Consider the following 13,085-nt stretch of genomic DNA (forward strand, 5'->3'; position numbering starts at 1 on the left):
TATTGGAAAAGCAGATATACAGAAAGATCTTTCAACCTCTGATTCACTCCCAAGCAGCTGCAGTGGCCGGAGCTGAACCAATCCAAAGCCAGGGGCCGAACTTCCTTCAGGTCTCCCATGTGGGCACGGGGTCCCAAGGCTTTGAGTCGTCCTTCATTTCTCTCCCAGGCCACAAGGCAGCTGGATGGGAAGTAGAGCATCTGGGGCATGAACTGGTGCCCCTATGGGATCCCAGTGGATGCAAAGTGAGGATCTTAGCCACTGGGATATTGCGCTGGGCCCCTGTATTCTTCGAAGTAACACAAAATCTTCAGGTGTGCTAACGTTCCAGCAGCTTCTTGCTGGGTTCTTGTCACATCCTAGTCCCATGCGTCAATGCTGAGCACCTGTTGTGTGCTCCACCTCCTCTGACCGAGGATGGTCCCTTCCCAGGCTCTCTCTTCTCCATGTCCCCATGAGGCATCCTCTGCATGACTGTTCTAATCTCTCCTTACAAAGACACTGGCCATGGACCTGGACCAATACCTCAATGACTATAGATCCTCAACTTGCAAGTGCTGGGATCACAAAGGGGTACTGGTTCATGTGTTGGCTGCTCCACTTCCCATCCAGCTCCTTGCTTGCAATCTGGGAAAGTAGTGGAGGACGGCCCAAAGCCTTGGGACTCTGCACCTGCGTGGGAGAGCCAGAAGAAGCTCCTGGTTTCTGGCTATGGAATGTATTGGCTCAGCTCTGGCCATTGCAGCTACTTGGGGAGTGAACCAGCAGATGAAAGATCTTTTTCTCTGTCTCTCCTTCTCTCCATAAATCTGATCTGTCTTTCCAATAAAAACTTAAAAATATTTAAGAAATTAAAAAAAAATCTTTAAGAAATAAGAGAAAGGATACTGGTTATGACTGACTTCAGGCCACCCTGTTGACTTTGTTATACAGCCATCAGATGCAAAACTCCAAAAATGGGGTGGAATGGGGAGAGGAAGCTATGGCCCAGCAATCCGCTCCCCCACTGCAAGAGGCCTGGTCTTCAGGCCTCCCCAGCCAAGGCCCCAGAGGCAGAAGAATATCCAAAGTTTAGGCTACCAGGTTGCAGCATGGGCAGAGTTGGAGGGTTGAGAATTTAGATGGGAGAAACCATGTGGTGGGGAGTCATGCCTGGCTGGGGCGGGGGGTTGAGGGGCCTCCTCTGGACCTGACTGTCCCCATAGGTGGTGGGGATGGGCCAGCTCGGCCAGAGACCCAGCCCTGCCGTCCCCATAGGCTTCCTGGAGAAGAATCGAGACATACTGAGCAAAGACATCCTGACTCTGGTCTACTCCTCCAAAAACAATTTCCTCCGGGAGATTTTCAACCTGGAGTCGGCCGAGACCAAGCGGGGCCAGAGCACCATCCGACAGGCAAATCCCAAGAGCCAGTCCTTCAAGGTGGGCTTCCAGGTGCACACCCTCCCCGCCACACACCCAGCCCACGTCTCCTGGGTTTCTCAGTCCTGGCCCAAGGGCGCCAGGGAAGACTGACTTTGCATACCCCAAGACCCCAGCGCACAGGCGAGATCCTGCCTGCAGGAGACTTGTGCTGCTGCCCTCTGCAGCGGGTCCTTACTGTGCTGTGAGTCAGCCATGCCTCCAGCCCCACTCAGGCCCCATGCATTTGCCCACAGTCCACGGACTCCACCAAGAGGCCCTCCACCCTGGCTGGCCAGTTCAAGCAATCCCTGGACCAGCTGATGAAAATCCTGACCAGCTGCCAGCCCTACTTCATCCGCTGCATCAAGCCCAATGAGTACAAGAAGCCTCTGGTAAGGGGACAGGGGGAGACTGGGACACAGTGGTGGGTGACCATTCTGGTGGCATCGCGGGCAGAGTCACTTCCTTCCCCAGGGCTTGGCCAGCCCCAGAGCCATCATGTGCCCCATGTGACAGAGGAGGCTAGGTAGCCGCTGACCTGCATGTTGTCCTCAGAGCCCTTCTCTGCGAGCTGGGCCAGGCTTCAGCCTTCTCAGAGTCTTGGTTTTCTCCTCCCAAAGTATAATTCTTGTCTGCAGTGGTGCAGCAAGGGTGGGGTGTGACACACCACATCTCCCAGGTATGAACTGTGCTTGGCAGTAGCAGCAGGCGGCACTGGTACCTCAGAGGCTGGAACCACATCTGGGTGCCCGACACCTGTGGCAACACAGCCAGTGCCAACCAGCTGGATGTGGCGAAGGCATGTGAGCCCGGGAGTCTTGTCTCAGGAGCCTGAGAATCGCATCAGAAACTGCAAATACAGCAGCTAGGAAGTCAAAGGCAGGCTAGCCTAATGAGCAAAAGAGGCACACTTGGCTCATGGTTGCCTTTCCTTTTTTTAAAGATTTACGAATCTATCTGAAAGGCAGAGAGGGAGAGAATCTTCCATCTTCTGGTTCATTTCCCAAATAGCAAAGGAATCCAGAGCTTTATCCAGGTCTCCCATGTGGTGTGGTAGGAGCCTAAGTCCCTGGGCCATCTTCCACTGCCTTCTCGGGCGCATTAGCAGGAAGCTGGATTGGAAGCAGAGTGGTCAAGACTTGAACCAATGCTCTGATATGGGGTGCAGGGGTCACAGCCACTGACTTGACTGGCTGAGCCATGCTAGACCCAAAGCCCAATTCTCTGGAAGTTTACAATGCAGCTGACTCGGGTGATTCAGCCGCAGCTGACGCATCCTTGCTGGTAGGTCCTTAAGGACCCGCGTGCAATGGCATACAGCAAGAGACAGGAAGTGTCTGTCCATGTCTGCCATTGTATGACTCTCCTTGCCACCAGCCTTTCATCCAAGATGCCCCAACCCTAACCTGATTCAGTTTTGTCACCTCCCGGAGCCAACCTCCATTTCCACCCTGTGAGTAACAAGATATGGGTGACTCAAAAGCATCCTGTAAGCAACTGAGAATGACAGAACACGGAATTGTGTTCTTAATACGTTATAATAAAGTACTATTAATAAAGTGCTACTAATAAGTTATTGGTAAATTATTATTAGATGATTAATTAATTAATGTTCATAAATGAAGCACCTCTGAAAAAGCTAAAACACGATGAGATTGGGGTCATCCTGTGAAATGTGTCTTTCCTTGGAGTACAACAGGCCTATTGCTTAGTGGCTGGGCCACTGTCCTCACTGTCCCTAGGACCCTCAGGACACACCCACACCTCTGGAGCCCCAGGTACAGGTGGAGGCTCCAGTTCTGGGAGTGGCCCTAGCTGCTGGCAGCTACCCTGATGTTGTGTGGTGCCAGGCTGCAGGGCTCAGGGTTGAGCCCCAATTTAGCCATGCAGGAGCATGAACTTGGGCCTTTGGATCCTTGTCCTTAAACCAGAGCCAAATGCCCCCCTGCCACGTGGGGCTGTTCCAGCACAGATTTTGTAAATGGCAGCCGAGTTCTTGTTGCCACGTGGCTGGCACCCACGACTCAGCCTCCAGGGGCCACTGCTGAGCCCTGAAGCCCCATGGGGCAGCCTCAGGCCCTCCAAGCTGGCCCAGCTCAGCTCCCGAACAGCTCTGCTACCTAGAATCAGCCAAGCCAGAGAGGGGCTCAGGGGACAGGAATAGAGAGGGGCTCAGGGGACAGGAATGTTCTCTGCCACCCAGGAGCCTTCTTTTAAAAAAAAAAAAAAAAGATTTATTTATTTTTATTGGAAAGGCAGATTTACAGAGAGGAAAGGCAGAGAGAAAGATCTTCCATCTGCTGGTTCACCCCCCAAATAGCCGAAACAGCCAGAGCTGAGCTGATCCAAAGCCAGGAGCCAGGAGCTTCTTCCTGGTCTCTCGCGTGTGTGCAGGGTCCCAAGGATCTAGGCCATCCTCTGCTTTCCCGTGCCAAAAATAGGGAACTGGATGGGAAGTGGAGCATCTGAGACACAAATTGGCATCCATACGGGACCAGGAGCTTGGAGGTGGGGAATTAGCCAATCCAACCACTGTGCTGGCCCAACGAACCTTATTTCTAAGTTCCCCTGTGGTGTGGGAGAGACTACCCTCTCTGGGCAGCACCATACTTGGTACAGGCAAGCAGTGCTTAGAAACCTGTGATAGAGCCTGGGTAGGAAGCGACGGGCACACACATGCGTGACTGGCGATGATGGGAATACGCGTTCCTCAGGCTGGGCGTGCTACACCACCGGCTTTGCTCTCTGCCTCAAACTCTGGGACTTCCCGCCAGCTTACAGGACCCTCCTCACAAATGTCTTGGAAATGCCCTACTTCTTCCCAATGGGACCCTGGGCGGAGGGCAGCCGGGTCAGTGCACCCTATCTTGTCCCCAGCTTTTCGATCGCGAGCTGTGCCTGCAGCAGCTGCGCTACTCCGGCATGATGGAAACTGTGCGTATCCGCAAGTCTGGCTTCCCAGTTCGCTACGCCTTCGAGGAGTTCTCACAGAGGTTCCGGGTGCTGCTGCCCAGCGCTGAGCGCCTGCAGGTGCGTAGTCAGGGTCCCCACCGCCTGCCCTGGCCATGCCCCCACCATGCTACGTCACGCCCTCACCATCTTCAGCCGCGGCCCCTTCACACACCAGCCACACTGCCTCCTCGACTCCCAACCTGTGTGGATTAGCCCTGGACCAAGTGCGCACTTGGCTTGGAGGCCCCCGGGTCTCCTCCGAGACCTACGCCCTGAGCACGCTCCTCCCCCATCCCTGGACCCAGGCGCACCTTGAACTTTGCGCAAAGACATGAGAGCCTTGGATGGCAAGGCCCACGGCGGGAGGGTGGGATCCGGGAGATGCTGGAGGAGCTCCCCGTGTACCCTTAGCGTGCCCTCATCATGTCTGTCCTTGGCAGCTAAAGGACAAGTTCCGCCAGATGACACTGCGCATCGTTGAGGCATATCTGGAAGATGACAAGGAATGGAAAATGGGAAAGACCAAGATTTTCTTAAAGGTGAGTCCTCCAGAGCCGGCGGGGACTGACCTACCTGAAGCGAGTAGGGATGGCCAGACAAGGCATCCACTCCCTGCTCCCGGATGGAGCTGCTGAGCACATGCTCCGCCCTTGGGCACCACCCTTTCCCAGGTGAAGAGAAAGTGAGGCTGGATCTAGGGAGCCCAGGGGAGACCCAGGCCAGCAGGGTTTCCCCAAGAGGGGCTTCTGGGGTCCTGCTAGATGCCATAGCCAGCAGGGGTAGGACGTGCAGTCAGTGTGGGCAGTTGGTAGAAGAGCGGGGAGAGGAGAGGGTGTGCCTGTGTCCCTCCCTGTCCTGGCTGCTCCTGGAGGCCAAAGACAAGGACTGTCCACCTCTGCATCCTAGAAGACAAACTGCCTTTGGCCTGCAGGGGGCAGGCCTGAGCCTATCCCTGCCGCCAGGGCTGATCAGGCAAGGTGGGGAAAATCAACGGCAGGTGGGTACCGTGGGAGTCCGTGGGAGGATATTACAGCAGCTCCTGATTCTGAACCACGTCAGGGTGGATTGAGGGAAGTGTTTATCCTGTATATCCTCCTTGAGGGGCTCCCAGGAGACGGGCAGGGCATTGTGGCTGCAGATGAGGCTGAAGTCATTACAAGACACCTTGTTCCCTACCCAGGATCACCAAGACACGCTACTGGAAATCCAGAGGGGCAAGGCTCTGGACAGAGCGGCCGTGAGCATCCAGAGAGTCATGCGGGGCTACAGACACAGGTACTAGCCCTGGCCCAACCCCCAGCCGCCACCCCCACTGTGTGTTCCTGCCTGGAAGTACCTGAGCCACCAAGTCTCCCAAGGCCCTCCTGAGCAGGGCCACAGTGGCCGGAAGTGTCTAGTACATTCTGGGTCAGAAGTGGGAGTTTCGGGAACAGCATGAGCCACTGAGCCCACAAGCCACAGGAGCCAGGCAGAGGGTGGCCTGTGCGCAGCTGTGCAGTAACCTTGCCTGGGTCTGCTCAGTTTGTGAGGCAGACCTCCTGACCTTGCCTGAGGTCCTCCTAGTCAACAAGCAGTCTCCCCGCTGCTCCCCCATCAGCCTGTGAGTTGGTAGCAGACACCCTCTGCACCAGTGGCTCCATCAGATTCCATGAGCTAATGTCAGAGTTCGTGCAGCTGTGCTCCAGGAGGGCTCCAGGGAAACCAGCTCCCATGATACACTGCTCAGAACACAGTAACTGTCAAGCCACGCATGTCAGCCCTGCCAGTACCTGAGTCAGTCACGGCCATTTGCTCCCTGTGGAATGATCCTCCTCCTCTCCCTCCTCCTCCTTTTTAACATTTATTTCTTTTACTTGGAAGTTAGTGTTACATAGAGAGAGAGGGAGAGACAGCAATCTTCCATTTGCTAGTTCCTTCCCTAAATGGGTGCAATGGCCAGGGTTAGGCTAGGCTGAAGCCAGAAACCAGGAGCGTGTTCTGGGGTGCACAGGAGCCCAAGCACTCAGGACATCCTCCAGCACTTTCCCGGGTCATAAGTAAAGAGCCGGATTGGAAATGGAGCAGCCAGGATCCAAGCTGGCATCCGTATGGGATGCTGGTGCCACAGGCATGCTGAACCACAGCACCAGCCCCTCCGTTTCTACTTGTATTGCTCTTGGTTCCTTTTCTTCCTTCTTGCTTCGTCCAGCTTTGGGCGCATCTCCCCCTTCTTTTTGGGAGTTTGAATGATTACTTCAGACCTTTTCCTCTGTTCTGATGTAAACAGATATCCATCTCCCTCTTGGTGCCGCTGTAGCTGTCTTTCACAGATTGCAACATGCTGTGGCTTGTGTTCATTTTTTAAATTCTCCTGGGAGGTATTTACAGGTACATGGTTTGGATTCCAAGAGCCTGGAGCTTTTGCTGTTATCCTGTTGCTAATTTCTAGCTTCATCCCATTCTGGTCAGACATCGTGGGTAGTTGAGGTTTCACTTATGGGCTAAGACATGGAGGACGTCCTAAGGGTTCTTGGGAAGAATATGTATTCTGCTGTTCCATCAGTCATAACTGTTGGTTGAGAACAGTGTTGAGTTCTGTGTTCTTGTTCTTTGTCTAATGAAGTGTTGCATCTGGGCTGAGAGAGTGGTGTTGAGGTCTCCAGCTGTTGTTGGGTTTGCCTGTGTTTAGCTGTCAGCTTTGCCTTTGCATGTTTTCAGTGCTGCTGTCTGGTGCCTGCACATTGAGCACTGCTGTCTCTTCTTGGAGGGTTTAACCTTTCATCATCATGTGATGTCCCTGTCTGTCTCATGCTGTTTTCCTACTCTGAAATCTACTTCATCTGTTACTGATAGAGCCCTTCCTGTTTTCTTTTTGTTACTCTTTGCGTAACAAATACTTTCCATCCTTTTACCTTCAACCTTGCTATTATCGGTATGAATCAGGTGAGTTTTCCATAGTATGTGGTTGGATCACAGTCTTCAATTCATGTTGACAATCTTGCTCTTTTCATTGCAGTACCTAGGCCTTTTACATTTAGTGTAATTGTGCATGTGTTAGAGCTGGACAGTTTGAATAATGTTGTGTTGTGGAACTGTGCATTGTAGGGTGTGCAGCAGAAAACCTGGCCTGCATTCACTCCCTCTCCCACTCCCTCCATCTTTGATGACAACCCAAATGTCCCCACACCTTGCCAAATGTACCCCAAAGAGCAGTTACCAACAGTCGGGAACCTCTAGTGTAAATATTGGAAAGGAGACAGTTATCTTTGTTCTTAGAGTATTCCATTGCTTGCTTTGGTTACCTGTTAGAATCTCGGGGGAGTTTGTGCGTGTGTGTGTGTGTGTGTGTGTGTGGTGTGTGTGTACATTCTAGACCCAGCAGCAAACATTCTAACTCCCCCACACACCCACAAAATTGGTTTGTATGTATTTGAAAGGCACAGTGATAGAGAAAGAAAGAGAGAGAGAAAGAGAGAACTTCCATTCACTGATCCACTCCCCAGATAGCCAAATCTCCCACCTGGGTGACAGAAACCCAAGTGCTGGAACCATCTTCTTCTTCAGGTGCATCAGCAGGGAGCTGGGTTGGAAGCAGAGCAGAGTACTTAAACCAGTACTCTGATGCAGGATGCTGGTGGTTTAGCCCACTGTCCACAAGTTCTGACTTCATTGGAAAGGCATCAATAAATACTGAAGTTTTCCAGATGATTTTGATATAGTTGTAATTGTTCTTTAAGCCTAAGAAAACTTGAAAACTGATTGGAAATGGCAAGAAAACACAGTGCAGCCTACAATAGCACCACACCCATCTGCACCAAGCTGACCTGGAGGCATGTGCCTCGCCAGGGTCCAGCCCCAGGTTCTCCACTGCGTCCCAGCCCTGAGTGGGTGGCCAGAGGAAAGGAACTGCTTGTTTCCACCAGCGTTTTGTTGGTCCCACCCTAGGGTTCCTCTCTCGTTTGCCTTCCCCCTTCCAGGAAGGAGTTCCTGAAGCAGAGACAGTCGGCTGTGGTGCTGCAGGCTGCATGGCGAGGCTACTGCAGCAGGAAGAATTTCAAGCTGGTGAGAGCTGGGTCCAGGGGACCCCTGCACAAGAGACGAGTGGCCTCCCAGATGCTCTCCTAGAGGTGTCCTCGGGAATCCATGGGCGCCCCCTTCTCTGTGTCGAGCACCACCTCTTGCTTCTCTTCCCCACTGGCTGCTCAGCAAGTCTCTGTAGCCATGACCTCCACCTTGAAAAATAAGCCCAGTCAGTGGAGCTGGCACAGATTCCACACACTGTGCAAACCTCCAACAGGTTGACTGAACTGACCAGGAGGCATGGCAAGCAGGGCCTCTGGAGTCCAATGGCCTGTGTGAAGTGTAGGCCAGTTCTGTCTATTCATGGTCCCTGGAAAACCATCATATTGCTCATGCTAGTAGACAGGTGCTGATTCAGCACTTGTTTGCAGGGTGGGCTCGATTTCATTGATGACGGTGAGGGAGGGTTGGAGCCAGCCCTTTCCCAAACAGCAGGTGACTGTCACGGTCGTCCCGTGGGGAAGGGACTTGTCCCTATGTGTGAGCCCGGCTCCATCTTGCCTCCATAGATCCTCCTGGGCTTCGAACGCCTGCAGGCCATTGCCCGTAGCCACCTGCTGACCAGGCAGTTCCAGGCCTTGCGACAGAAGATGGTGCAGCTGCAGGCCCGCTGCAGGGGCTATCTGGTGCGCCAGCAAGTGCAGGCCAAGAAGAAGGCAGTGGTCATCATCCAGGCACATGCCAGGGGCATGGCTGCCCGCCGGAACTTCCAGCGCCAGAAGGTAGGTGATTGCCCTGGAATGTGCCTCTGGCTGGAGTGCAGCAGGGTATGAACAAACAGGAGGCAGGACAGTTTCTCAGCAGAAATGGTTTGGTACCCTAAAGGGCACAGAAAACCTAAACCACATGAGAGAAAGGGAGACCACAGTTCCCAGGAAGAGAGCAAGGGTGCTGGAGTGCGTGTGAGTGCTCAGGGGGCAGAGACATGCCAAGGGCAGCCATGCAGGGCCTGGGAGATGAAAGGCAGGGACCAGTGCGTTGGCACCCAGGATGCGCTGCTGCATAGGTGGTACCCGAGACTCCACTGCATCCCCATGTACATGGCTCCAGATGCAGAGGTGATAAGGCAGGGGCCTGGTGTAGCATGATGAGATCTTAGGGCTGCGCAATGAAATGGCACCGGGAAGAGCATGTGTCAGAGAATCAGACAGGGAAGCCCTCAGCACCTCTGCCTCAAGTCAGCCCTGCCTGGCTTCAAGACAGCGAGTGCAGGTCCCAGGACTCTCCCACCCTCTGAATGAAGAGGGAGCCTGCATGGTGGTTTGCAGCTGGATTCTGGGGTCCCTCCAACGCTGATTACTAGCTAGCCACCATAGCTGGCAGAGATTGCTATTCAACAGGACAATCCACTGATGGGGACAAAAGTGCAGGATGAGGTGCACTTGGCCCCCGGGAGGGGCTGGCTGTGGAAGAAGAATAGACTGGGCCTATTGGTACCCTGCCCTGTGTATGTGTGTGTGTATGTGTGCAGGGCCTGGTGGTCACCCCAACTGGGAAGCCCAAGAATCGAAGCCTTCCCCCTGCCAAGAAGCGTGCATCCATCTATGACACTGTCACCGACACCGAGATGGTAGAGCAGCTGTTTGGCTTCCTCCCTGCCATGATCGGGGGCCAGGAGGGTCCAGCCCCACTACGCTTCGAGGTAAGCACAGTCCCAAGCTGAGGTTGGAGGACTACCGAGGAGGAAGGCAGACAGCCACGTTTCTAGTCCCTGGGTGTGTGGATGGGGGAGGGCCACCTTGAACAGGAGCCATGCACCTGACAGCTGACTAGACAGACACTCCCCAGGCCCCACATCCCCAAGGGCTGCCCCCCACCTACCCATCAGCAACACAGGATAGCCTGGCTGGAATGTGCAAGGACCACTGATCTCTGCCCACCTAGGACCTGGAACCCAAAACCCAGAACAAGAGCCAGGCCCAGAAGCTGCCTGAGATTGACCTGGATGCAGTCCCCATGCTGGAGGAGCCCAAGGAAGATGAGGACGGCCTGGCCGAGTACAGCTTCCCCAAGTTCGCAGCCACTTACTTCCAGAAATCAGCCAGCCACACATACATCCAACGGCCACTCCGCTACCCGCTGCTCTACCATGAGAGTGACACTGACTGCCAGGTGCCGTGCACGTGGTTCTCTGGTGGCTCAAGCCCCAGAGTGGTGCAGGGCCAGACGGAGTGAGGAAGGGGGGCTGGGGCTGCTGTGGACCCTGTGGCAGGGAGCTGGGCTCCATCCAGCTGCCTCCTCCATGTCACCTTCCAGGCTGCGCTGGCCGTGTGGACCATCATCCTGAGGTTCATGGGCGATCTCCCGGAGCCCATGCTCTACGCCAGGAGCAGCCTGCACGGTGGCTCCATGTTGCGGCAGATCCATGATGCCCTGGCCGTGGATGGCAGTTTGCGGGCTTCACCACATGCTGCATCCTCCCTGGTGAGCACCTTGCTCTCCCCACTTCTGCTACCATCTGGGAAGCTGCGCAGGAAGGAGAGGATGGTCCAGACCCCTCTCTTGGGCTGTCACCATGCACAGTCTTTCATAGGGAGTGCCCTGGGCTCTGACTCAAACTGAAGTGAAATATATCTAATGAGAATCACAAATAACCATTAAGACAGTAGCTGTGCGCCCCTGCTTCTCCTGTAGTGGCACTCCGGGGCCCCCATGGACTGTCCTTTGCACCGTGTATGGCAGGATGGGGTGGAGAAGTCCTGCAGGGTAGGAACCGTTGTGTTTAGCTGTAGCCCAAGATGTGGAGAAGCAGAGCTATCCCCCGCTGCACCCCAGTGGACACCTCTGTGGGAGCTGGGCTTGGAATGCATTCTGCGGAACTGACCATGTTGTCTCTGCTCTCCAATAGAAGCCAAATTCCCACTCGTTTCTTCTTCTTTTTAAGATTTGTTTATTTGAAAGAATTACACAGAGTAAGGAGGAACAAACAACAGAGAGAGAGAGAGAGATTTTCTATCTGTTGCTTCACTCCCTAGATGTCTGCAACAGCCAGGGCTGGGCCAGGCAGAGAGGGAAAGATAGAGAAAAAGATCTTGCACGCATCTACTGGGTTCAACCCCCAGGTGGCTGCAGTGGCAGAGCTGGGCTGAGCTGAGCTGAGCTGAGCTAGAGCCACCAGCTGGGAGCAGGGGGACTATTGCTTGAAGGGACTCTAGGAGGAAAGAGACTGGGGGAAGGCAGACCGGGCCTCCTAGAGATGGGATCTTGCGTCTTTGTTCCTGTGCATATTGTCAAGGGACCACAGTTCCCAAAGCAGGAGGCCACGCAAGTACCACCTGCCCCTGCTGAGCTGGCCAGCTGGTGCATTTCACAGCCAGTCCCAGTGCCACAAATCAACCTCCCCCAGCCAGCAGCAGGTGCCCAGCTCTGGATCCAGGCTACTCCCCACCCAAGCCCATTCTCACTCCAAGTCCTTGATTCATCAGCAAATTCTTACCGTCACAATGAGGCTTAACATCTGCCTGGGAAGCCCAGCAGACCCCCTTCCCTCCCCACCAGCTTTTGCAAATCAACCCAGGAAAAGAGTGGATAAGACAGGGAGCCTGCCAAGATGGGAGCTGGTCCCAGCCCAGGTGCATGGGGACCAGCATCCTTAAGACTCCACCCACACTCACCAAAGCCTCTGGAACTGTCTCCCCATCACTCTGGCAGGGTCACAGGGACAAAGGAACAAAAGACATATCCTCCATGAAGCTGAAACGCTCCTCCCGCATCACGAGCCAGGTGAGCCAGGGCCAGGGCACCTAGCTCGGGGCTATAGCCTCACTCCCCATACCCCAGTTTCCTCCTCCAGGGCAGACAGGAAGAGTCAAGGATCCTGACCATTGCCTTTGGGCCTCCAGGTGGCCAGCCAGTTGAACACTGGGGAAGATGCCTTGGACCCTGACGGCCCCATCTCAGACAGACCCATGTCCAACCTGGAGAAGGTGCACTTCATCGTGGCCTACGCCATCCTGAAGCCCGACCTCAGGTCAGTCCCCACGGTCACAGCCTGCCTCCACCCCAGAAATCTCTCTTCAGCCCGCTGCCCGCCTCGGGCCATAGATTGAGGATTGCTCCAGAACAAGCTTTAGCACTGAACCCTGGAAGTAGAGCAGGCTCCTAGTTTGTATTGTATGTATTCTGCCCCTGTACCATTCACTTTAGGAGAGTTTTGTCTTCATCAGCACTGGCATGCATTCTCTCTCATCTGTCTCACTCTGTTCCTTCAAACTCTAACAAAATCTGTGTGATACTCTTCATTTTTCCTGTTTGCTCTCCTCTTCTCTAGGTGGAGTCATTCCTCCTGATCTTTCAGTCTCCCCAATTTTACGGTTTCAGGTACCATATTTTTCAGTCCCAGAGTTTGCCCCTGCATCTTTTGCATATTTGATTCTCTACCAAGATTTTTGATCTGTTCATTCCCTGTCAGCATGATTTTCTTTATGTCTTCAGAGTTCCAACAGTTTTTCAAGTCTTTTGTACAAAGCTAACATGTGCATCTTTGGGGCCAATCACTATCTCTCCTCTTTAAAAATGATGGTGTGCTCCTGGTTGCTTAAAAGTATAACATTCTTGGGCTGTATTCCAGACATCGTGGTTGATATGTCTGCGCCCAATGCACAGAGCGCAAGAGCCCAGAGCAGCATCCAGGAGTCAGGGGTTGATGGGGCAGCTGATGGGGTTTGGAGA

At 54.0% G+C, this 13,085-nt stretch overlaps 1 protein-coding gene across 1 annotated transcript in view; it reads left to right on the plus strand.

Annotated features, from left to right (window-relative positions):
- The window catches only part of MYO7B (myosin VIIB), a 50,875-nt gene that overhangs the window by 22,808 nt on the left and 14,982 nt on the right, over window positions 1–13,085 (plus strand). Inside the window, exons 14-25 of the mRNA XM_040971203.1 lie at window positions 1,258–1,421; window positions 1,658–1,795; window positions 4,281–4,433; window positions 4,796–4,894; window positions 5,536–5,630; window positions 8,312–8,396; window positions 8,924–9,136; window positions 9,886–10,056; window positions 10,299–10,526; window positions 10,671–10,838; window positions 12,066–12,137; window positions 12,257–12,384. Coding sequence (XP_040827137.1) covers window positions 1,258–1,421; window positions 1,658–1,795; window positions 4,281–4,433; window positions 4,796–4,894; window positions 5,536–5,630; window positions 8,312–8,396; window positions 8,924–9,136; window positions 9,886–10,056; window positions 10,299–10,526; window positions 10,671–10,838; window positions 12,066–12,137; window positions 12,257–12,384 — 1,714 coding nt within the window. The remainder of the gene's footprint in view (window positions 1–1,257; window positions 1,422–1,657; window positions 1,796–4,280; window positions 4,434–4,795; window positions 4,895–5,535; window positions 5,631–8,311; window positions 8,397–8,923; window positions 9,137–9,885; window positions 10,057–10,298; window positions 10,527–10,670; window positions 10,839–12,065; window positions 12,138–12,256; window positions 12,385–13,085) is intronic.

The sequence above is a fragment of the Ochotona curzoniae genome, unplaced genomic scaffold, assembly GCF_017591425.1.
Source record: "Ochotona curzoniae isolate NIBS_2020 unplaced genomic scaffold, NIBS_Ocur_1.0 scaffold_4953, whole genome shotgun sequence".
Taxonomy (NCBI): Eukaryota; Metazoa; Chordata; class Mammalia; order Lagomorpha; family Ochotonidae; genus Ochotona; species Ochotona curzoniae.